The 24,268-nt window shown below is 45.4% G+C and overlaps 2 protein-coding genes across 4 annotated transcripts in view; one reads left to right on the forward strand and one right to left on the reverse strand.

Annotated features, from left to right (window-relative positions):
* LOC147111843 (uncharacterized) overlaps positions 1-22,679 on the reverse strand; it is a 52,830-nt gene extending 30,151 nt beyond the window's left edge. Inside the window, exons 1-4 of one of the 3 annotated variants that reach the window (XM_085999128.1) lie at positions 19,063-22,679; positions 18,760-18,944; positions 5,971-6,169; positions 1,076-1,786 (exon numbers count right to left, since the gene is read on the reverse strand). In XM_085999128.1, the coding sequence (XP_085855254.1) occupies positions 19,362-22,163 (2,802 nt within the window). In that variant the 5' untranslated portion in view covers positions 22,164-22,679 and the 3' untranslated portion in view covers positions 1,076-1,786; positions 5,971-6,169; positions 18,760-18,944; positions 19,063-19,361. Of the gene's footprint in view, positions 1-1,075; positions 1,787-5,970; positions 6,170-18,759 lie in introns of all 3 variants that reach the window. The other 2 variants (XM_085999127.1, XM_085999126.1) reach the window with 2 other exon arrangements.
* Positions 1-24,268, forward strand: part of rnf17 (ring finger protein 17) — a 236,879-nt gene that overhangs the window by 129,209 nt on the left and 83,402 nt on the right. The window contains exons 19-22 of the mRNA XM_085998300.1: positions 1,946-2,136; positions 3,908-4,058; positions 5,579-5,729; positions 8,702-8,817. Of these exons, the coding sequence (XP_085854426.1) occupies positions 1,946-2,136; positions 3,908-4,058; positions 5,579-5,729; positions 8,702-8,817 (609 nt within the window). The remainder of the gene's footprint in view (positions 1-1,945; positions 2,137-3,907; positions 4,059-5,578; positions 5,730-8,701; positions 8,818-24,268) is intronic.

Raw genomic sequence — 24,268 nt, forward strand, 5'->3', positions numbered from 1 at the left:
GGCCTTCGTAGCGAGAGGATTTGAGTACAGGAACAAGGATGTCTTGCTGCAGTTGTACAGGGCCTTGGTGAGACCACACCTTGAGTATTGTGTGCAGTTTTGGTCACCTTATCTGAGGAAGGATGTTCTTGCCATGGAAGGAGTTCAGTGAAGATTCACCAGGCTGATACCTGGGATGGCAGGAATGACGTATGAGGAGAGATTGGGACGATTGGGCTTGTACTCGCTGGAGTTTAGAAGAATGAGAGGGGATCTCATTGAAACTTAAAAAATTCTGACATGACTGGACAGACTAGATGCAGGAAGGATGTTCCCGATGGTCAGGGAGTCCAGAACCAGGAGTCACAGTCTAAGGATAAGGGGTAGGCCACTTAGGACAGAAATGAGGAGGAATTTCTTCACCCATAGTATGGTGAACCTGTGTAATTCTCTACCACAGAAGGCAGTAAATCCTAATTCATTAAATATATTCAAGAAGGAGTTGGATATATTTCTTAAGGCTAAAGGGATCGAGGGGTATGGGGAGAAAGCAGGGACCGGGTACTGAATTTGGATGATCAGCCATGATCGCATTGAATGGCGGAGCAGGCTCGAGGGGCCGAATGGGCTACTCCTGCTCCTATCTTCTATGTTTCCATGACTCGCCTATTCTAATGCTCTCCGGCCGGCTTCCCATCTTCCACCCAACATAAATTTAAGCTCATCCAAAACTCCGCTGCTCATACCCTAACTCACAACAAGTTCCGTTCACCCATTGCTCCTGTGCTCAGTGACCTACATTGGCTCCAGGCAACGCCTCAATTTTTAAAATTCTCATCCGAATGTTCAAATCCCTCCCTGGCCTCGCCCCTCTCTATCTCTGTAACCTCCTCCTGTTCAGGCCCCTCTCTATCTCTGTAACCTCCTCCAGCCTTACAACCCTTCGCAAACTGTGTTCCTCCAACCCTGGCCTCTTCTGTATCCCCCATTTCCTTTTGCCCCACCATTGGCGGCTGTGCCTTCAGCCGTCTAGCCACTAAGCTCTGGAATTCCCTCCCTAAACCTCTCTGTCTCTTTAAGACTCCTTAAAACCTACCTCTTTGATCAAGCTGACGTGTTGTAATGTCTCTTTCTTTGGCTCTGTGCCAATTTTTGTCTGATTATGTTCCTGTGAAGCACTTTGGGATGTTAAATGCGCTATATAAATGCAAGTTGTCGAAATGAATGTCTAGTGGAATAGTTTGGAAAGATACCTGATAACATCAAAGATTTTGAGGAAACTTTTGAAGATAAGCCATGATCTAGTAATTTCAGACTATAGCTATATCTCCCATTGTCTTCGCAGCCAGGCTGCTGGCGATGCTGCGTCAATCCATCAGCATCCAGAGAAGGGGAAGCAGGTTGGCGCTTTGGACATAGATCCTTTGTCAGAACACGCCTCTAGTGGGGGTTCTGCATTTGGGCTGTTAGCTTTTTGTTTTGTTCCTGAGACTGGTGAAGCTATTGTATATTTCCAGCATTCCATGTTTTCATTTTGGACCTCTTTTTTTCTCCATCCTTTGTTTTTCTTCTCTGGGAAGCCTTTCACCATCTAAGCTATTTATGCATTCTTTTGTTATTGCATTGTCTCATTTGGCCCACCAAGATCTTTTTATGTCACATAATAGGTTCCTGTTTTTCTGTTGAGCAATTTGTAGGTCATTTCACTTAACTTCTTCTGTGATTGGAGTGTGTTACCTTTTCTCCCTATCTTCCACACTGGAGGGGTTTGATTGTCCTTTACCGTTCTGAAGAAGGATCTCTTGCCCTAATTTAGAAAATATGTGTTATTAGAATAAAGATAGAAAGGTGTATGCCTAAAATCAAATGAAAATGTAACACATGATGAATGATTAACTTATGGCATTGTAATACCTAAAATTTGAATAACCTGATTTAATCAACTTTTCTTATACCACTTTGATAGAATAACAGTTGGAGTGTGGAAGCCAGGAATGAGTTTACACGAATTGTGGATAACAAAGCTGTACAAATGATAGTTTTGGGAGAGGATGGAGACAAACTGCTTGTGGACTTGAAAAAGCCTCCTATGGATAAGATGGAGAGTGACGTTCCTGTGTCACTACGGGATGCTCTTGTTTTCTTAGAACTGGCCAAGTATGTCTTTGAGAATATGTCTGAACTCCTAGTGAGAAATCTAAATGTTCATACTCTGTGGTCATCTGGTGTTATAGCTACTGTTTTATCCTTAGTAAACAAACTGATTAAAAAAAAAAAAAGTTTTAATCACTTAATTGTTAATTGCCAGTGCCAGTGATTAATTGTCTGTATTTTGTGAAGATACTAAGTAGGAATTACTCAGTATTATGTGACTGCAAAAAGGTCAAATCTCAGTGACACAATTTTGATTGTAGCACAGTTGGTGTGGTATTGTAAAACAATGTGGCTTCTCTCCATATAAAAGGATTGTTGAATCTTCCCTATTGCTGCATAGTTTAAAGTAGTAGTTCTGTTCCATAGTGTTTAATCTTGGCAAAAAGTTGGCACAAGTTACGGATACATTTGACAGATTAAAGGGTCCATTTTAATCCAGCTGGCACCGCGGGAACAGTGCGGGGTGGGTGGGCTCACGCTGTGTTTCCAACACATAGCAGCTGCAAACCATTTTAACTTGCCTGAATTCAGGCACGGGAAGTTTGTCCACGCCCAGAGGAGTGAGGCCCTAATTTTAATGACTGTCACATCCCAATGATGTCATCAGGTTGTGCATGCCATTTTAATTGGGCCCAACTAAGAGCCATGTAGCCTTGAACCCAGCAGTGAAAGCTGCTGGTAGCCAAGATCCTGGCCACAGGAAGCCCAGGTAAGTAAGATTTAAAATATTTTTATAGCTGTATTGTATTGACCTCCAGTTGATCTGCATCCTTGTGTGCAATTTATTTTTGATGTAAATGATATGTTAACTTGAAAAGAACAGAATGCAGTAGTTTAAGTATTGGCTAGTGTTTGTGAGTTAGAGTTTGCATGTTAAATTTCAGTTTTGGCTCATGCTTTAACATGGAAAATAGAATATTTTAATTTCATTTTGCATGGAAAAATAATTTGATCTAGAACTTTATACATAAAACATGGCTGTGTACAGTCTTCTTGACTTGAAATTGCTTAATTCAAATTCTGTAAATTGAAATTGTACAAAAAAACTTAATATATTTCATTAATTGTTTAGTTCATATACCATATTCATATTTTTTGAGCAAAAATGAATTGAATTACCAGGAGTAGATTAATTTCAAGACAAGATATAAAGCAGGAGGTAACCGTATTGGTGAATGTGATGTGCGAGATTATTCGGTTTGTACAGCCGCTGTATCCAATTCGGACACTAGATGGTGAACAAGTATGAGTACTCTATCACTGTAGAGTTGTGGCTGTGCTGTTGATCTTCTATCGGATATGACTGGAGAAATGTGAGGTGCTGGCATATAGTGAAAAATCCACATTTATGTTAAGAATACAAGAGCAGTGCATCTCCAATCCAAAGTGCCATCAGTCAGGTTTCATATTCTGTCTGTGAACACTCTATCCTAGGCAAGCGTTGCCAATTGAAGCATTCTCGCATATAGACGTTCAATGGGCCTCTACCTGCGGGTACCCGGAGAGGCCCAGGACTGCGAGTCTCCAGACCACCGATTATTTGCGGATCAGAGGCATTTCCCTGCAGGAAGCTTCCGACCGCAAATTCAGGGCCATCAAAATTGCACCAGATAAATGTGAATTGTCTCTACTCGATAGATCATTGTCAATGTCAGGAGTAGTTCCCTTTTCCACATCTAATGTCTGGAATTGCTGAATAATCCAAATAAACATTTGTCTTCCTAGATTTGTTGAATATTCTTTTCCCATGCCAAATAAACATTTATCTTCCTAGGTTTGTTAGTGAATATTCTGTTCCCACGCCAAATCTGGAAAGCAACATGTTACCCATGCAGTATTATCCACCAGTTATACCACCTTTCTTAAAGGAGATTCAAATGATGGTTACTCATATCAACAATCCAAACGATTTCTACATTCAGCTGGTAAATGTTATATCTTTAAGTGTTTTTGTCAAATGTATTAATTTGCAGAACAAGCTATATCTGCAGTAGGTTGAGAAAGAAAAGTTAAAAATTTTAGTCAGACTGCACAAATTTTGTCTGCTAAAGCAGTGCAGTCAACCGGCATGAAGTTATTTGCTGTTCTTTCTGGTAAGAGAATCCTTTTTTAAAAAATACTAGTACATTTCCCATGGTGTTGCTCATGGTAAGTTGAGATTTTACCAGAGCAAGACGATTATGCAAAGTATAATCAGGGACACTGACTTATCAGCATTGGCAATATTGGGCTGGGGTCTCTGGGTCTGACGGTACTTTGAGGTGAGCTCCTGTGGTTTGGGAACACCATGAAGGGGCTCCCAGGTATCTGGAACACTGGAGAGGGAAGTACTGAGAGCAACTGGTGCAGGTCCTGAGATTGCCAAGAGAGGGTTCTTGGGACCTGAGGAGGGACCTGGTTCAATAATGTGTCTCTCAAGAGGCAAGTTAGAAAAATTCAGATGTGTAGTGTAAGAGGCAATGTAGCAGTGTGGATAGAAAGTGAGTTAACAGACAGGAAACAAGGAGTTGGGAAAATAGGTATTACTCAGGTTTGTAGAAGAGTTGGAAATGGTGTACCCCAGGGGCCAACATTTGTTTTCAGTATATATAGATGATTTGTTCTTTTGGTATAGGATGCACAATCTCAAAATTTGCTGCTGATAAAGTAGGAAGAGGAGTGTAAAAGCCTGGAAGACAGACATGGATAAGTGATAGAGGCGACAGAGGAGGATGGCGTGGTCGACTGTGCCGAACACGGCTGAGAGGTTAAAGAAGGATAAAGTACCTTTGACAGTCACAGCTAAAGCTAAAATATGTACAATATTTTGCACTAAGAACATAGAAATTGAGCCATCCTAAAATCAACACTAGGGCATAGTTTTGTTCCAGATTACACTGAAAAGTGCCTAGAAAGCATAGATTGTGGGTTTGTTCCTGCTATGTCCTGCGAGTGCACATCAGGAAATTGCATACTCCTGAGCCAATGATTTTCCTTTCATTAATTTTAACGAGCAGAAAGTCTTTGCTTTAGCTGCTTGAAGGCAAGAACATTAAGCTAGCAATCAGCTAATAATGGAAAAAAGTAGTAGTGGAGATACCAGACATGTGGGAACACAAGTGGAGTGGTTGGGTGGTAGTCTGATGATTGAAAGTGGCAGTAGCAGTGGCAGAGGTCATGCACCTCATCCATTCTTCACGTGGGCCTAGGTGAGTGTTAAGACTATTCAGAGGGAGATTTTAGACAGAGCTTGATTGTGTCCTAACCTGCCAACTGCATGTGCCTTCATTGATGTCTCAGTTGAAATCAATTGACTAGGCACAGACCAGGATGAACATGGGACGTTCCTAATCTATGGCCTATTATTGCAATACACAGGAATGGGTGAATTTATCCATTGAGCATTCTAGGAAATGATCTACAATGTATTTTCTCACCGGTTGATATTTCCTGCTCCCCATTGCAGATGGACACTGTGGATCTCCTCATTCTTACAAGAACCATGTTTGAGTTGTACACTGGAGAAGATGTCAGTTTGGAGATCTTGTGCCCAGTTGTAGGACAAGCTTGTGCAGCACTATTTGATGATGGAGGGTGGTACAGATGTCAAATTAGTGGTAAGTGAATATGTGCAGTAAATGTTTGCACCATTGTTGATTATTATACCACTTCCCCTGCCATGTCCAAACCCAAAGATCTGCAATCTTTGTTTAAATGGAGTATTTGGCATGCAGTCTGAGTCAAAGGGTAACGTACCAAAAATATTGTACTTGTTTACTGTGGGTATTGTCTAACATTTATAATAGCAGTTACTGTCACTAATATTCATCATTCATCATTCAGTCATTCTTCACACACCTTAGGAACCCGTCCAATCTTGATTGGTTCTGCGGAATCCTATGTTTCCTTTCTCCTGATGTCATCAGTGCCACACTCTGCTCCAACCTTGCAAAAGGCCCAATATTACAGATAGCTGGATTTCTTTTTTTTTGGTCTCCAGTTTTGAAAGCTGTTCAAACTCTCAGGATTGCTTTTATTTGACTTCTAGAGGCAGGCTCTGCAGTTTTAGGAGTGATAAATAGAGTACCTGCGAGTTTAGTGTAATCAACACTTCTTTGCTGTAATTCCGAGATACCAATTTTTACAAACATACGAACTGTGACACCGAAAAGACCCACTGGTCCATCCAGCCTGTCCCACACAACTGCGATGCCGTGTGCATAGACACTCCCCACCTTCCTGGGGAAGACAAAAAACCTAGGCCAATTAGGGAGAATCTGGAAAATTACACTCCAAACCCCCTTAGGCAATCAAAACTAGTCCAGGAGATCACTCTGGCCCTGATTAATGTTAAACAGTACCTATCTTTTTGTATGAAGTGATTTTTTTTTAGCACAAAAATGCACCTTTCCTGGTCTCTGTTATAGTAGCAATGTACTTGTGCCTCAAGTAGGGCTACTCTGTAAAATGATAAATAATATTTTTTTTGGTTGCAGCATTGATCTCTCCAGAATATAGATTATTTTTTGAATAAAGATATCAACCAGTCTGGTGACTTGTCTTCCCCGAGATAAAGCTTAATGTCCCTGCATCACTCCTTGGACCCAGCCACATTGGACAACTATAAATTTAGAGCTTTAAGCATTTAGAACAGATCTTTTGGAGCAGTGGGCCTCATGAGCTCAACTGCACCAGAACCAAAAAGGTGCATGCTTTTTTATAAAAGCACTATTCATTCATGAACCTGATCCTATCCCAGCTTCTGACTTGACCAACTTCCCTGCCTCGGCCAGTATCATTCTTTATCCTCCACTTTGCCTGTCTTCCTTTAAACCATTCCCCTTCATCTTTATTTCAAAATTCCTTCAACACCTTCATTATTCCTAAGATTTGGAGCATGTTGCCTTAAAATCACTCTGTTCGAGGCTAGCTTCTACTCTGCCTAAACCACTGAGATTGCATTGTTAAAAGTCTCAAACAACATGCATTGTGACTGACCATGGCTCTGTTTCTCCTCCATGTCTCTGCTGCCTTTGGCATTGTTGCCGCCTAAAACAGCCGTTGGGTCCCTTGCATATGTTATATAAGAGGCCTAAGTCCTGTTTTAGGACCACTCTGCCAAATGAGTTGCCATATGTGGAGCAGGCACTGGGCTTGCTTCACTCATATTTTCCTATCATGGATGTGGAGGCCTAGCAAACGGCCGCCATTTGCTCCTCCCGTCTCCACAGCACTCCTGAGGAGACCACTTGCAATGTGTGTATCTGTGTCCCCGGAACTTACCTGGGAGCCACAAGTGGAGAAGCTGGCAGCCCAAAATTGATCTTATAGAAATAGGCCAGCTGCCTTTGGAGGCGTGACAAGTGCCGGCAGCTCGTCCGAAGTATTGAAATGAGACACAAGGCCTAATTCAGTGCAAACCTTGGGCCTTTTGGATGTATTCCACCAGAACGAGCTCTGCCTGTCTGCTGCCTCCACTGATATTGAGGCTACTGCCACACTCTCAATCTGCCTAATCAATATTAGCCAAAATTCCCTTCAGTTTCATGTTGGCAAAACCATCTCTGGCTTAGATTCGTTCAACCTCCCTGGCTGCCTCTTCTAAGTTCAGAGGTGCTCGTCTGCCAAGTTCACTTTCTTTCCCGCCATAGAATTCATCAGCAAGACTACTTTCTTACAACTCTACTTTTCGCACCTCCTATTGCTGCAGAAACCCTAAATCCCACCACTATATTCTTAGAGGTCGATACATTTTTGGGAATTAAGGAATATGGGGATAGTGCGGGAAGGTGGATTGGGTTAGAAGATCAGCCGTGATCTTGTTGAATGGCGGAGCAGGCTTGAAGGGCCAAATGGCCTAATCTAGCTCCTATTTCTTATGTTCTTATTACCACCCTGAGGCTCATCTGCTCCTTGCCAGCCTTCCGACCTCCATAAATTACAACTCATTCAGAATGCTACAGCCCATGTCCTTGCCAACATGGGGCCCTGTAGCCCCTCACCCTTCCCTTATTCCACCGACTGATCATGTCCCAGAGAATTGATTTTAAAATCCTTTCATGACCTCAACCCTATTTAGTGCTCTTCTCCAGTTACATGTCTGCAAATACGGTACACTTCTGTAATTTAATCTTAATCCCTTCTACCTCCACTCTACCACTGGCAGCTGCTCTTTCAGCCAGTGCGTCTATTCCCTCTGGAATTCCCTTCCATAACCCTATGCCTTGCTGGATCTTTGCAAAGCCTCCTTAAAATCCTTTCTCTTCAGCTGTATTTTTGGTACTCTCACCCCCAACTTTTTTGTGATCTTTTTCTTCTTCCTGCTCAGTGCCATTTTTTCCCTCCACCATGTAAAATACTCAATGACTATGTATTTGAGTACTACTGAACTAAATATTTGTAGAAAAATTAAAAAAAGCTTGTAATAGCTGTAATATGCCACAATATTTATCCAAAAATGCTTTTTTAAATTGCCTCTTATTTTTAGTACACTTGCATTTCAGCTGCTCTGGAGTTTTACCTACCTTTTTTATATTTAGTTAAAGCATTACAAAAGTTTAAGGTTCGAAAGGTAACATATTTGTTTCAGGCTTGCCTGGAAATAGAGAAGTTGACATCAAATACGTAGATTATGGCAACACTGCAAGAGTACCAGTAACAAATATACGGAAATTAAAAGAGAACTTTCTAACTTTACCAGTACAGGTAAGTGTTACCCTACATGTAACATTAGATAAGGTAAGATATTCAGCAGAGAAATCACAAAAACCTCTGCCTCCATGAAGCTTAAGACTGTAAACTGTTTTCCCTTCCTGTAATTAGAAATGCCTCATACTGGCGACGTGAGGAAAAAAATATTACACAGTGAGTTATGATCTGGAATGCACTGCCTGAAAGGGTGGTGGAAGCAGAATCAATAATCACTTTCAAAAGGGAATTGGATAAATACTTGAAGGGAGAAAAGAACAGGAGAGTGACTAATTGGATAGCTCTTTCAAAGAGCCGGCACAGGCACGATGGGCTGAATGGTCTCCTGTGCTGTATCATTATCATTTTATACCCATCTCCAAATTTTTAGTAGCTGACTAAGTCAACTCTAGTCTAAGAGCACCATATAATTTATTTTTCCTGGGTTTTCTATATAGGTTAAACTGAACCCTTGTTTCAAAATCTGTGGTAGAAATTGGTTTAAGACCATTGTCTGGTGCAGAATGGGTGCCACATTCTGAACACACGCCCAATCATGCTGACTCAACTAAGGCCCCAAATTGGCCCCCTGATTAATTAATTAAAATAAGAGGAGGGCAGCCAGCGCTACTTGCGCTGTTCATTGGCAGCTTGCTTATTGGGGATGTTAATATCGCACTTCACTGATGCCATTTTAAAGGCAACCTGCACCAAGAGGCAGTGCACTTCAGCCACAGGCAACTATAAGTGAAGATTGTGGACAATGGCAGGCACAGGAGAAGTTTTACTAACACTGCTATGGAGGAGATTGACAGGAGAAGGGACAGCTTCTGTCCACCAGGCGGCAGGAAAATATTGAGACAAGCTGCTCCTCACGAGTGGGCTGAGATTGCAGAGTGGGCCAGTGCCAGTAGTATCACTTGCAGGACATGGCTGCAATGCAGGAAAAAATTGAATGACTTCACATGGCTAGCTAAGGTAAGCCTTCTAACGCATATCTGTTGTTAACTCGGTGCTTAGCCTTGCACTATCTGTTGCACCAGCACTCAATCCTTCATCCCCCGGATTGCCAGCACTCCCCTCCAAACACTTATATTTCTGCCCCTACTGCAGAAATCTGCACCCACAACTCTCCTCACTGTTACTTCTTTCACCTCCTCACATTTCTACCATTTTCACACACCAGCAACATTATTCTACCCTGACATTCACATCATCAAGGTTTCTCACTAATCTTAAGACTGACAAACTCCCTTTATTTCTTTCAGGGGTCAAGTTCACATGCAGTAACGGGGAGCCGGCAGTCACAAGAGAAGGGCCACACTTCATCCATGTGCTGCCCTACATAAAGAACAGGTTATGGACATTGTGGGCGGGGACGTGTCAGGAGCGTGGCATCTGGCGAGGCTGGCGGACAGGTCCTGCAGGGTTTTAAACCATCTTCCCCTTGTTCCCTTCTCATTTAAATCTCACCCGTACAAACCATGCATGACAAATTGGTGCTGCTTTCAGAAACCACTCATCTGTTTCTGCTTACCCATGCCACTAAATGTTCACCCTTGTCCTTTTCTTCCATTTCAAGTCCAGAAGCTAACAAACAGCTGTCTGGGAGCAAAGAAGAGTACAGTACTACAGAACTGGAAGAGTCACTTGATGGTACACTTGTGTAGACACCAGCTCAGAGACTGGCACCCCATATAGTTCAGAGGGTAGGCTAGAGGCATCTACGTGGAGATGCACCAAGCACTAGTGCGCAAAAACAAGGGTATTGGGATAGGACAGCAGTTCGCTGGGGGTCCTCCATACATAAGACTAATGGTAATCCACACGGATCTTCTAAGCACATTGGCCTGCTTGGCTACAAGCTTGCGCATAATATTGGGAGAGCATGGAGTCCAGCTCCAACTTGTGTGCATGGTATCAAGGCCATGCAGTCAACCGTGAAGCAAGTTGGCAGCTCTATGAGCACTGCAGGAGGCCCCACAGTGGTGGAGCCTCTGGTGACCGCTCTTCTCAACTTCGATGGAAGCTCAGACTGCTGCCATCTTGGCTCTGGGGTCCAGCACCTCCTCTGGCTTACAAAGCTAGAAGGAGAGCGTGGATAGGAGCTTTGACAGCCTCCCAGCACGCCTGCAATCTGCTCTTGTGAAGAGCTGTGGGAGTAATGGGGCACTCTCCGGATGACAGCACACCTGCTTCCCCACCAGCCTCTCAATCAGTGGTCTTGTTCCCAGACAGCCAGCTGGGCCAGACTATCCCAGCCAAAGCCGAGTACCAGTAATCTGCAGCCAAGTCTTCCAACAGCCAGACCTCCTCAAGGTTGCCCACCACAGCCATTGCCAGTGCCCTCAGTGGAAGTTCAGCAGCTTTCCACCCACCAAGCTGTAGCCACTGGGGAACCACGTTGTTGGAGCACACAGGGAACTTGGGGGATTGCGCAAAGGTGTTTTGTATATGGGCATTGATCATGTAACCATTTGTCAAAGCAAGATTGGAGTCTTTGAGTAGTGAACTAAAATGTTTTATTTTGGTATAGCTGATATTCTTAGTGATGTAACATGCACACCCATGAAGTTGTACAGTTTGAGGGCATTGATATGGGGGGTGTTGGGACTGATGGAAGGAGGGAGTGTTGGTGCTCTGGTGGGGGTGGGTGGGGGAGGGGGAGGAGTTGGGGATGGTTTAGGAGAATCTCTCTGATAATTTGCTGCCTTACAGCTGTGCTCTGCTCTGCGCCTTGCTCTTAACATAACATAAGAAATAGGAGCTGGAGTCGGCCATTTGGCCCTTCAAGCCTGCTCCGCCATTCAACAATATCATGGCTGATCTACCTCAACACCACCTTCCAGCACTATCCCCATATCTCTTAATTCCCTTAGTTCCCAAAAATTTATCGACCGCTGTCTTGAATATATTAACGACTGAGCATCCACAGCTCTCTCGGGTACAGATTCCCAAAGATTCACAACCCTTTGAAGAAATGTCTCCCCATCTCGGTCCTAAATGGCCGACCCCTTATTCTGAGACTGTGACCCCGTGTTCTAGATTTCCCCAGCCAGGGGAAACATTTTCTCAACATTAACCCTGTTGAACCCCTTAAGAATTTTATGTTTCAATTGGATCACCTCTCATGCTTCTAAACTCGAGGGAATATAGGGCTAGTCTACTCAATCTCTCCTCATCGGGCAATTCCCTCATCCCAGGAACCAGTCTAGTGACTCTTTGTTTCACTCCCTCTAAGGCAAATATGTCTTTCCTTAGGTAAGGAGAGCAAAACTGTACACAGTACTCCAGGAGTGGTCTCACCAATGCCCCGTATAATTATAGTAAGACTTCTTTAATCTTTTTTTATTCGCTTATAGGATCTGGGCGTCGCTGGCAAAGCCAGCATTTATTGCCCACCCCTAGTTGCCCTTAAGGAGGTGGTGGTGGTGAGCCGCCGCCTTGAACCACTGCAGTCCGTGTGGTGAAGGTACTCCCACAGTGCTGTTAGGTAGGGAGTTCCAGGATTTTGACCCAGTGACGATGAAGGATAGGCGATATACTTCTAAGTCAGGATTGTTTGTGACTTGGAGGTGGTGGTGTTCCCATGCGCCTGCTGCCCTTGTCCTTCTAGGTGGAAAAAGTCGTGGGTTTGGGAGGTGCTGCCAAAGAAGCCTTGGCGAGTTGCTGCAGTGCATCTTGTAGATGGTACACACTGCAGCCACGGTATGCCGGTGGTGGTGGGAGTGACTGTTTAAGGTGGTGGATGGGGTGCCAATCAAACGGGCTTCTTTGTCCTGGATGGTGTTGAGCTTCTTGAGTGTTGTTGGAGCTGCACTCATCCAGGCAAGTGGAGAGTATTCCATCACACTCCTTACTTGTGTCTTGTAGATGGTGGAAAGGCCTTGGGAAGTCAGGAGGTGAGACACTTGCCGCAGAATACCTAGCCTCTGACCTGCTCTTGTTGCCACAGTATTTATGTGGCTGGTCCAGTTAAGTATCTGGTCAATGGTGACCACCAGGATGTTGATGGTGGGGGATTCGGCAATGGTAATGCCGTTGAATGTCAAGGAGAGGTGGTTAGACTATCGCTTGTTGGAGATAGTCATTGCCTGGCACTTGTGGCGCAAATGTTACCTGCCACTTGTCAGCCCAAGCCTGAACGTCATCCAGGTCTTGTTGCATGCGGGCATGGACTGCTTCATTATCTGAGGAGTTGCGAGTGGAACTGAACACTGCAGTCATCAGCGAACATCCTCACTTCTGACCTTATGATGGAAGGAAGATCATTGATGAAGCAGCTGAAGATGGTTGGGTCATAGAAGCATAGAAGATAGGAGCAGGAGTAGGCCATTCGGCCCTTCGAGCCTGCTCCGCCATTCAATGAGATCATGGCTGATCATCCAAATTCAGTACCCTGTCCCTGCCTTCTCCCCATATCCCTTGATCCCTTTAGCCTTAAGAAATATATCCAACTCTTTCTTGAATATATTTAATGAACTGGCCTCCACCGCCCTCTGTGGCAGAGAATTCCACAGGTTCACCACTCTCTGGGTGAAGAAATTCCTCCTCATTTCAGTCCTAAATGGCTTACCCCTTATCCTTAGACTATGACCCCTGGTTCTGGACTCCCCGGCCATCAGAAACATCCTTCCTGCAGCTAGTCTGTCCAGGCCTGACAGAATTTTATAGGTTTCGATGAGATCCCCTCTCAATCTTCTAAACTCCAGTGAGTATAAGCCCAATCGACAAAATCTCTCCTCATACGTCATTCCTGCCATCCCAGGTATCAGCCTGGTGAATCTTCGCTGCACTCCTTCCATGGCAAGAACGTCCTTCCTCAGGTAAGGCGACCAAAACTGCACACAATACTCAAGGTGCGGTCTCACCAAGGCCCTGTACAACTGCAGCAAGACATCCTTGTTCTTGTACTCGAACCCTCTTGCTACGAAGGCCAACATACCATTTGCCTTCTTAACCGCCTGCTGCACCTGCATGCTTACCTTCAGCGACTGGTGCACAAGAACACCCAGGTCTCTTTGCACTTCCCCTTCTCCCAATCTATTGCCATTCAAATAATAATCTGCCTTGCTGTTTTTGCCACCAAAGTGGATAACCTCACATTTATCCACATTATAGTGCATTTGCCATGTTTCTGCCCAATCACCCAACCTGTCCAAATCGTACTGGAGTTTCACGACATACTCCTCACAGCATACCCTCCCACCCAGCTTTGTGTCGTCTGCAAATTTGGAGATATTACATCCAATTCCCTCGTCCAGATCATTAATATATATTGTGAACAGCTGGGGTCCTAGGACCGATCCTTGCGGTACCCCACTAGTCACTGCCTGCCACTCGGAAAATGACCCGTTTATTCCAACTCTTTGCTTTCTGTCCGCCAACCAGTTCTCTATCCAAGTCAATACCTTGCCCCCAATCCCGTGTGCCTTAATTTTGCACGCTAATCTCTTATGCAGGACCTTATCGAAAGCCTTCTGAAAGTCCAAATACACCACATCCACTGGTTCTCCCTTATCTATTTTACCAGTTACATCCTCAAAAAATTCCAGTAGATTAGTCGAGCATGATTTACCTTTTGTAAATCCATGTTGACTTTGTCCGATCCAGTCACTGCTTTCCAAGTGCTCTGCTATTACATCTTTTATAATGGACTCTAGCATTTTCCCCACTACCGATGTCAAGCTTACCGGTCTATAATTCCCCGCCTTTTCTCTACCACCTTTTTTGAATAGTGGGGTAACATTAGCTACCCGCCAATCCATGGGTGCCGTTCCAGAGTCTATCGAGTTCTGGAAGATGACCAGCAATGCATCTACTATTTCTAGGGCCACTTCCTTAAGTACCCTGGGATGTAGATTATCAGGCCCTGGGGATTTATCGGCCTTCAGTCCCATCAATTTTCCTAACACCATGTCCCTACAAATACTGATTTCTTTCAGTTCCACCCTTTCATCAGACCCTATGTTCCCCGGCATCTCTGGGAGGTTATTTGTGTCCTCCTTTGTGAAGACAGAACCAAAATATGGATTTAGTTGGTCTGCCATTTCTTTGTTCCCCATTATAAATACCCCCGATTCTGACTGCAAGGGACCTACGCTTGACTTCACCAATCTTTTTCTCTTCACATATCTATAAAAGCTTTTACAGTCAGTTTTTATGTTCCCTGAAAGCTTACTCTCATATTCTATTTTCCCTTTCTTAATTAATCCCTTTGTCCTCTGTTGAATCCTAAACTGCTTCCAATCCTCAGGATTATTGCTTTTTCTGGCCAATTTATATGCCCTCTCCTTGGACCTTATGCTATCCCTAATTTCCCTTGTTAGCCACGGTTGGGTCACCTTTTTTGTTTTATTTTTATGCCAAACTGGGATGAACAAATTCTGTAGCTCATCCATTCGGCCTTTGAAGGTTTGCCATTGCCTATCCACCGTCAACCCTTTGAGTGCCATTCCCCAATCAATCCTACCCAACTCGCTCCTCAGTCCATCGTAGTTTCCTTTATTTAAATTGGGTACCCCAGTCTCCGAGTCAACTACTTCATTCTCCATCTTAATGAAGAATTCGATCATATTATGATCGCTCCGACCCAAGGGGCCTCGTACAACAAGATTGCCAATTAATCCTTCCTCGTTACATAATACCCAGTCTAAGATGGCCTGATCTCTGGTTGGTTCCTCGACATATTGGTCCAGGAAACCATCCCGTAAACACTCCAGGAATTCCTCTTCCACAGTATTGTTACTAATTTGGTTGGCCCAATCTATATGTAGATTAAAGTCACCCATGATGACTGCTGTGCCCTTATTGCACGCTTCTTTAATTTCCCTTTTAATGCCATCCCCAACCTCCGCCTTACTGTTTGGAGGTCTATTAACCACTCCCACTAACGTTTTTTTCCCCTTAGTATTTCTCAATTCTACCCATACAGATTCCACCTCATCAGAGCCAATATCCTTCATTACAATTGTGTTAAGCCCTTCTTTCACTAGTAATGCTACCCCGCCTCCCTTTCCTTTTTGCCTATCTTTCCTGAATATTGAATACCCCTGGATGTTGAGTTCCCAGTCCTGGCCTTCCTTGAGCCACGTTTCCGTAATCCCAACCAAATCGTATTTGTTTACTTCTATTTGCGCAGCCAATTCATCCACCTTATTACAAATGCTCCTCGCATTAAGACACAAAGCCTTCAGGCTTGTTTTTTTAGCGTTCTTAGACCTATTAGAATTATTATTTACTGTGGCCATGTTTGATTTAAACCGTTGATTTCTCTGACTGCCTCTTTTGTTTTTCTCCTTCCTATCTTTTGCTTTTATCCTTGTTTCCCTTTCCTCTGTCCCCCTGCTCAGGTTCCCAACCCCCTGCCAGTTTAGTTTAAACCCTCCCCCACAGCACTAGCAAACACTCCCCCTAGGACATCGGTTCCAGCCCTGCCCAAGTGCAAACCGTCCAGTTTGAACTGGTCCCACCTCCCCCAGAACCAGTTCCAATGTCCCAGGAACTTGAATCCCTCCCCCTGGCACCATTCCTCTAGCCACGTATTCATCTGAAGTATCCTTCTATTTCTACTCTGACTAGCCCGTGGCACTGGTAGCAATCCTGAGATTACTACCTTTTGAGGTCCTGTTTTTTAATTTATCTCCTAACTCCCTATATTCTGCTTTTAGGACCTCATCCCGCTTTTTACCTATATCGTTGGTGCCTATATGCACCACGACAACTGGCTGTTCACCCTCCCCTTCCAAGATGTTCTGCAGCCGCTTGGAGACATCCTTGACCCTTGCACCAGTGAGGCAACACACCATCCTGGAGTCTCGTTTGCGGCCGCAGAAACGCCTATCTATTCCCCTTACAATTGAATCCCCTATTACTATAGCTCTACCCCTCTTTTTCCTCCCATTCTGTGCAGCAGAGCCACCCCTGGTGCCAGGAAGTTGGCTGCTGCTGCCTTCCTCTGATAAGCCATCCCCTCCAACAGTACTCAGTGGTGTATCTGTTGGAGAGGGGGATGGCCACAGGGGACGCCTGCACTACCTGCGCCTCGTACTCTGCCTGTTGGTCACCTGTTCCCTTTCTTCCTGTCCAACCTCTACCTGCGGTGTGTCCAACTCCGTAAATGTGCTATTCACGATGTCCTGAGCATCGTGAACGCTCCAGTATGTATCCAATCGCAGCTCCAGCGCCGCAATGCGGTCTGTCAGTAGCTGCAGCTGGATGCACTTCCTGCACATGTAGTCTAGGACACTACCCTGAGGAACGGCTGCAGTGATGTCCTGGGGCTGAGATTATTGGTCTCCCAACAACCACAACCATCTTCTTTTGTGCTAGGTTTGACTCCAGACAGTGGAGAGTCTTTCCCCTGATTCCAATTGGCTTCAGTTTTACTAGGGCTCCTTGATGCCACACTCGGTCAAATGCTGCCTTGATGTCAAGGGCATTCACTCGCACCTCACCTCTGGAATTCAGCTCCTTTGTCCATGAGGTCGGGAGCCGAGTGGTCTTGGCGGAACCCAAACTAGGCATCAGTGAGCAGGTTATTGGTGAGTAAGTGCCACTTGATAGCACTGTCGATGACACCTTCCATCACTTTGCTGATGATTGAGAATAGACTGATGGGGCGGTAATTGGCCGGGTTGGATTTGTCCTGCTTTTTGTGGACAGGACATACTTGGGCAGTTTTCCCCATTGTCGGATAGATGCCAGTGTTGTAGCTGTACTGGAACAGCTTGGCTAGAGGCACGGCTAGTTATGGAGCACAAGTCTTCAGCACGATAGCTGGGATGTTGTCAGGGCCCATAGCCTTTGCTGTATCCAGTGCGTTCAGACGTTTCTTGATATCACATGGAGTGAATCGAATTGGCTGAAGGCTAGCTTCTGTGATGGTGGCGACCTCGGGAGTAGGCTGATATGGATCATCCACTCGGCACTTCTGGCTGAAGATGGTTGCAAACGCTTCTACTTTGTCTTTTGCACTCATGTGCTGGGCTCCACCATCATTGAGGATGGGAATATTCATGGCGCTTCCTCCTCCCCTTAGTTGTTTAATGGTCCACCACCATTCACGACTGGATGTGGCAGGACTGCAGAGCTTCGATCTGATCCGTTGATTGTCGGATCGCTTATACTCTAATCCCTTTTTAATAAAAGCTAACATACCATTTGCTTTCCTAATTGTTTGCTATACCTGCATGTTAACTTTCTGTGATTCATGTACAACGACACCCAGGTCCCTCTGAATGCAAACATTTCCTAGTTTCTCACCATTCAAAAAATATTCTACTTTTTTGTTTTTCTTACCAAAGTGGATAACTTCACACTTCCCCACATTGTATTCCATTTGCCATGTTCTTCCCACTCAGTCAACCTTTCTATATCTCTCTGCAGCCTGTTTGCATCCTCCTCCCAGCTTACTTTCCCACCTAACTTTGTATCATCAGCAGACTTGGATACGTACATGGACCATGTACAGGAGGTACCACGAACACTGCCTCTGCAAGATCCTGCAAATCCATTGGCAGGATAGGCGCACCAACGTCAGTGTTCTCGCTCAGGGCAACATCCCCAGCATCGAAGCTTTGACCACGCTCAATCAGCTCCGATGGACGGGTCACATCGTCTGCATGCCCGATACGAGACTCCCAAAACAAGCGCTCTACTCGGAGCTCTGACATGGCAAGAGAGCCCCAGGTGGGCAGAGGAAACGCTTCAAGGACACCCTCAAAGCCTCCTTGAAAAAGTGCAACATCCCCACAACACCTGGGAATCCCTGGCCCAAGACCGTACAAAGTGGAGGAGACGCATCCAGGAAGGTGCCGAATACCTCGAGTCTCTTCGCTGGGAACAAGCGGAAGCGAAGCGCAAACAGCGGAAGGAGCGCACGTCAAGCCAAGCACCCCACCCACCATCTGCCCCACCTGTGACAGAGACTGTAGGTCCCGCATTGCACGCATTACTCACCTGATAACTCATTTTAATGTGGAAGCAAGTCATCTTTGGTTCCGAGGGACTGCCTAAGAAGAAGATACGTTACACTCCATCATATTCTGTCCTCCTCATGACCATGATTCGACAGATAGCTAAACCCTCATCACCAAACAGGAGGCGTTGATTGTTATAATCCAATTTAATAATACAGGGTGAAACTACAGAGGAAATAAGAAATAAGAAATTATAACATCAAACAAGGCCGATTTGTATCACAAATATCAATAAATGGTGGCATAGATCGAACATAAAGAACATGTGATAAAAGCTACTCACAGATTATGCCAACTAAGGGGGAAACCGAGAAGGTAAGCATCAGATACAGTAAACATCCCCAGACATGTAGTTTCCATGAGGCTGCTCCCTTTTTACTGGCTTTCCGATTCAAATTCAAACTCAACTGTCAGTGCACAAGCACACTGCAACGAAACGTCACATGACACAAATGAACAATAGGGAGGTATATAGTCGAACACTAGGGGGAGACAAAAACACAATCCCAAAGTCTATTAGGAGACGTAACACTCCCCGTCTGGTATCTCTAAGATTCCACATAATAAAGAAAATACAACTTATCAGAAAGCAACCGTCTGGTCTTCCTTGGAGAGAAGAAGCACGATCTCTGTGATTGGCCTGTAGAAGAGCTTTGTCCCATCACTGCTTGGGATCTTGACCTCTACCTTCCGAACTCTACCATCTTTGCTGGGGAAAACCTTTGAGATGATCCCCATCGGCCATTCGCTTCTTTTGTTCTGACTGTCCTTCATTAGAACTATGTTCCCCGTTTGGACGTTGGTCTTTGATGACTGCCATTTGCTACGTACTTGGAGAGTTGACAGGTACTCGTGTCGCCAACGGCTCCAGAAGGTGTTGGTCAGACTCTGTACTTGCTTCCACTGACGTCTGTAGAGGTCCTTGCTGCCGAACTCCCCTGGAGGTGTGGGAATGGCTTCTCCTTTTTGAGTGAGGAGGGTGGCAGGCGTCAGGATGAATGGGAACTCTGCATCCGATGCCGGAGGGACGAGTGGTCTTGCATTGATGATAGCCACCGCTTCAGCCATGAATGTGGTGAGGACTTCATGAGTGAGTCTGGAAGATTCATGTTCCAGAAGCATTGCATCCAATATGCGGCGTGTGATGCCGATCATTCGTTCCCATGAACCTCCCATATGTGAGGAATATGGCGGATTGAGTAATGACCTCAATCCGTCGTCAACGTAGAAGTCTCTTTCCACAAATCGTCTTGCATCAGTGCCGTAATCCTGTTCTCCTTCCTGAGCTGCACGTCGGAGGCCGTAGGTAGCAACTGCTGGAGACGGACTGTTCCCGAAGACGTGTACTTTCATCCTGTACTCCACAATCTCTTTGTCAAGGTCATTATCTTTGTACCAGAGGAACCTGAGGAAGTTCCTGTCACTCTCTCTGACAACGAAACAGTGAAACATTTGCTGGATGTCGGCTGTGATGGCAACGGATTCTCTCCTGAAACGCATGAGGACCCCAAGCAGACTGTTGTTAAGGTCTGGTCCTGACAGAAGGACATCATTGAGAGAGACATCATCATGTTTCGCACTTGAGTCAAAGACGACTCTGATCTGACCGGGCTTCTTAGGATGGTACACTCCAAATATAGGTAAGTACCAGCATTCTTCACCTTTTAAGGGCAGAGCTACTTCTGCGTGCCCATTGTCAAACACTTTCTGCATGAATGAGATGAAGTGGTCCTTTGTATCCGGCTTTCTTTCCAGCGTGTGGCGGAGAGAGATGAGTCGATTGAGTGCTTGTCCTCGGTTGTTAGGCAGCCGTCGTCTTGGAGTTCTGAACGGGAGAGGAGCGACCCAGCTATTGCTACTGTCCATGAAGACCTCTTCATCCATGTTCTTTATAAAGAGTTTGTCCTCAATGGAAGGAGCTAACTTGTCATCGTCACTCGTCCTTTTGAAGACCGCCTGACCAAGACGATCCCCTTGCTTTCCGTGTTCTGGTCGCTCAGTAGGATCATCAGAGAGAGAGCTTGGAACCTTTATGTCGTATCTTTCTTTCACTTGAAAGCTGTTGGGGCACGGATCAAAGAGTGAGGGGCGACCATTCTTCAGCACATTTGTATGGAATGTGTTCACTTTGGCAGGTCTGTGGGCGTTTCCCAGACAAACATCACCGATGATGACCCACCCTAGGTCAAGTCTCTGAGCATAAGGTGAGTCGTGTGGACCATTTATCTGTTCACGTACCTTGTGGATTCTCAATATGTCTCTGCCTAGTAGAAGTAGGATGGGAGCTTGAGGGTCCAACGGTAGAATCTGGTAAGCCACTGGTTTGAGATGAGCATGATGAAGCGCTGCTTCAGGTGTAGGGATCTCTGACCTGTTATTAGGCACCTGGTTACACTCTATTAGTGTGGGCAGAGGCAGACTCGTCTTTCCATCAAGGGTCTCCACTACGAAACCACTGGCCCTCCTTCCTGATGTCTCCACTAGGCCGGCACAAGTTTTCAGTGAATATGGGGAGCTGTTTCCTTCTATGTTGAAGTGGTCGAAGAACTGAGACTTGGCGAGTGATCTGTTACTCTGATCATCCAGCATGGCGTATATCTTTATGGCTTTCTCTTGCTGTCCTTCAGGGTAGACTGTCACAAGACAGATTTTGGAACAAGATTTGCCGCTGATGTGTGCTCTGCAGACCTTGGTGCAATGTGAGGCTACTTCAGGTGTCAGAATGTTTTCCTCTTCCTCCCCGCCGTGCTCTGCTGCGGCAGTCGAGGCCGTTGAGACCCAGGGGGCTGGACCTGGGTGGAGTGCTGTGTTGTGGCCTTTGCTCTTGCATTCTGCGCATTTGACGGCCGTGTTACAGTCCCGTGCCAGGTGAGTTGAAGAGGAACAGCATTTATAACAGATGCCACGTTCCTTTAAGAAGGATTTGCGATCCTCCAAAGTCCGTTCTCTGAAGCTCCGACACCTCCTGAGCGGGTGCGGCTTGTTGTGGATGGGGCATTGCTTGACGGGGTTGTCCGTTTTCCCATCTGCGTCGTCGCTGGAGGAGGCGCTGGACAGTGACATTTCAGTTTTATGAACTGACACTGGAGTTCTCTGGCTGTACCTTGTAGCAGACTGTGCTGTCTTCGGTGGCCCAGGGCTTTGAGTGGAGAAGAAGCAGCTTGGGTCGTTTCTTATTTTAGCCTGCTGGCAGATAAACTTGGCAAAAAAGGAGAAAGGTGGGAAGGAAACGTTGTGATCTTCCTTATACTTTGATCCCTGAGTTACCCATTTTTCCTGCAAGTTGAATGGTAACTTTTCAACAATGGGATTTATTCCGCGTGCCGTGTCAAGGTACAGAAGACCTGGCAGACTTCCCTCAGTTTTTGCTGAGTCAATTTCCATTAGGACGTCACCTAACTCTGAGCTTCAGGTGGTCTCGATTGAGGATCTTGGGAAAGTTCTCCAGCTTCTTAAACAGTGCATTCTCAACCACCTCCGGGGAGCCATAGCTCACGTCCAGACGATCCCATATCATCTTCAACCCCCTTTCCGGGAGGTTAATGTGCACAGCTCGAATTCTCTTGGCATGCTCAGAGGATTCCTTACCCAGCCATTTAGCAAGGAGGTCGATTTCTTCGCTTGCTGACAGGTCTAACCCTCTTGTGTTCCGAAAAGTAGACCTCCATGCTCTGTAGTCTTCAGGTTGGTCGTTGAACTGTAGCAGCCTGGTGGTGACGAGTTCACGACGTGCGAAGAACCTCACGAAATCTGACATGCCTTGGGTCTGTTCGCGGTGAAGTAGAGCAGCTGGACTGTGATAGGTCTCCAGATGTTGTGAACGATAATGATCACAGAAATCACAGAAACCCCACAGTGCAGATAGAGGCCATTTCGGCCCATCAAGCCTGCACCGACACATATCCCACCCTATCCCCGTAACCCCACGTATTTAATCCCCCCAACACTAAGGGTCAATTTATCATAGCCAATCATCCTAACCCGCACATCTTTGGACTGTGGGAGGAAACCGGAGCACCCGGAGGAAACCCACGCAAACACAGGGAGAATGTGCAAACTCCACACAGACAGTCACCCGAGGCTGGATTCGAACCCGGGTCCCTGGCGCTGTGAGGCAACAGTGCTAACCACTATGCCATCGTGCTGCCCTGGGTGCATTAACCCTAATGATGGGTTAGCTTTTGGTCTTCTGGTTGGAACTTGTGGTCGTCATCTTCCACAGTGTTTTTGTTGGGCTCGCAACGGCGCTGAGATGCATGGCCAGACTCTTCCTGTTCGTGTATTAACTCTGGAACAGGCTCCATGTCAGGCATTGAAGGGTTAACAGCGTGTGACCTGGAGTGGCTTTGTATGTATTCTGTGGTGCGTTGCACTGGATCTTGATGAGGGAGATGAAGGTTAAGGTTGCTGCCTGTTGCTTCACCTTCAACAGCTGCTTCAAGGACTTCTGCCTCCGCTAGAGCTGCTGCTGCCTCTTTTTCTATATCCAATACGACTAATGTTGCTTCAATACGTGCCTTTTCCATTTTTAGGTCCATTTCCTTTTGAGCAAAGGACATCTTTGCTTTGGCTGCTTCGGCCTTGGCTCTGGCCATCGCTGCTGCTGCACCAGTAGCAGACATACTTGAATGCCTGGAGGAGCCAGAACAGTGAGATCTGGTCTCCTCTGCTCGTTTCAATGGTGACTGTTCCTCCATTCCAGCTTGTGGGACAGGGGTGGTCTGGAATGTGTGGCTTCGGAGATGCATTGATTCGTGTTGGTGTTGAGTATGTACCCAGGATGATGACGTAGAGTATCTGTACCTTTAGCAGATTCGCCCATGGGAAGGTAATCTTTTCACTATTCTGTCCTCCTCATGACCATGATTCGACAGATAGCTAAACCCTCATCACCAAACAGGAGGCGTTGATTGTTATAATCCAATTTAATAATACAGGGTGAAACTACAGAGGAAATAAGAAATAAGAAATTATAACATCAAACAAGGCCGATTTGTATCACAAATATCAATAAATGGTGGCATAGATTGAACATAAAGAACATGTGATAAAAGCTACTCACAGATTATGCCAACTAAGGGGGAAACCGAGAAGGTAAGCATCAGATACAGTAAACATCCCCAGACATGTAGTTTCCATGAGGCTGCTCCCTTTTTACTGGCTTTCCGATTCAAATTCAAACTCAACTGTCAGTGCACAAGCACACTGCAACGAAACGTCACATGACACAAATGAACAATAGGGAGGTATATAGTCGAACACTAGGGGGAGACAAAAACACAATCCCAAAGTCTATTAGGAGATGTAACACCTTCATCTAAGTCATTAATATAGATTGTAAGTAGCTGAGGCCCAAGCACTGATCCTTGCGGTACCCCGCTAATTATAGCCTACCAACCTGAAAAAGTCCTGTTTATTCCTATACACTGTTTTCTGTCCATTAACTAATTCTCAATCCATGCTAATATATTACCCCCAATTCCATGAGT

The sequence above is a fragment of the Somniosus microcephalus genome, chromosome 10, assembly GCF_052327205.1.
Source record: "Somniosus microcephalus isolate GS21.2 chromosome 10, FLI_Smic_1.0, whole genome shotgun sequence".
Taxonomy (NCBI): Eukaryota; Metazoa; Chordata; class Chondrichthyes; order Squaliformes; family Somniosidae; genus Somniosus; species Somniosus microcephalus.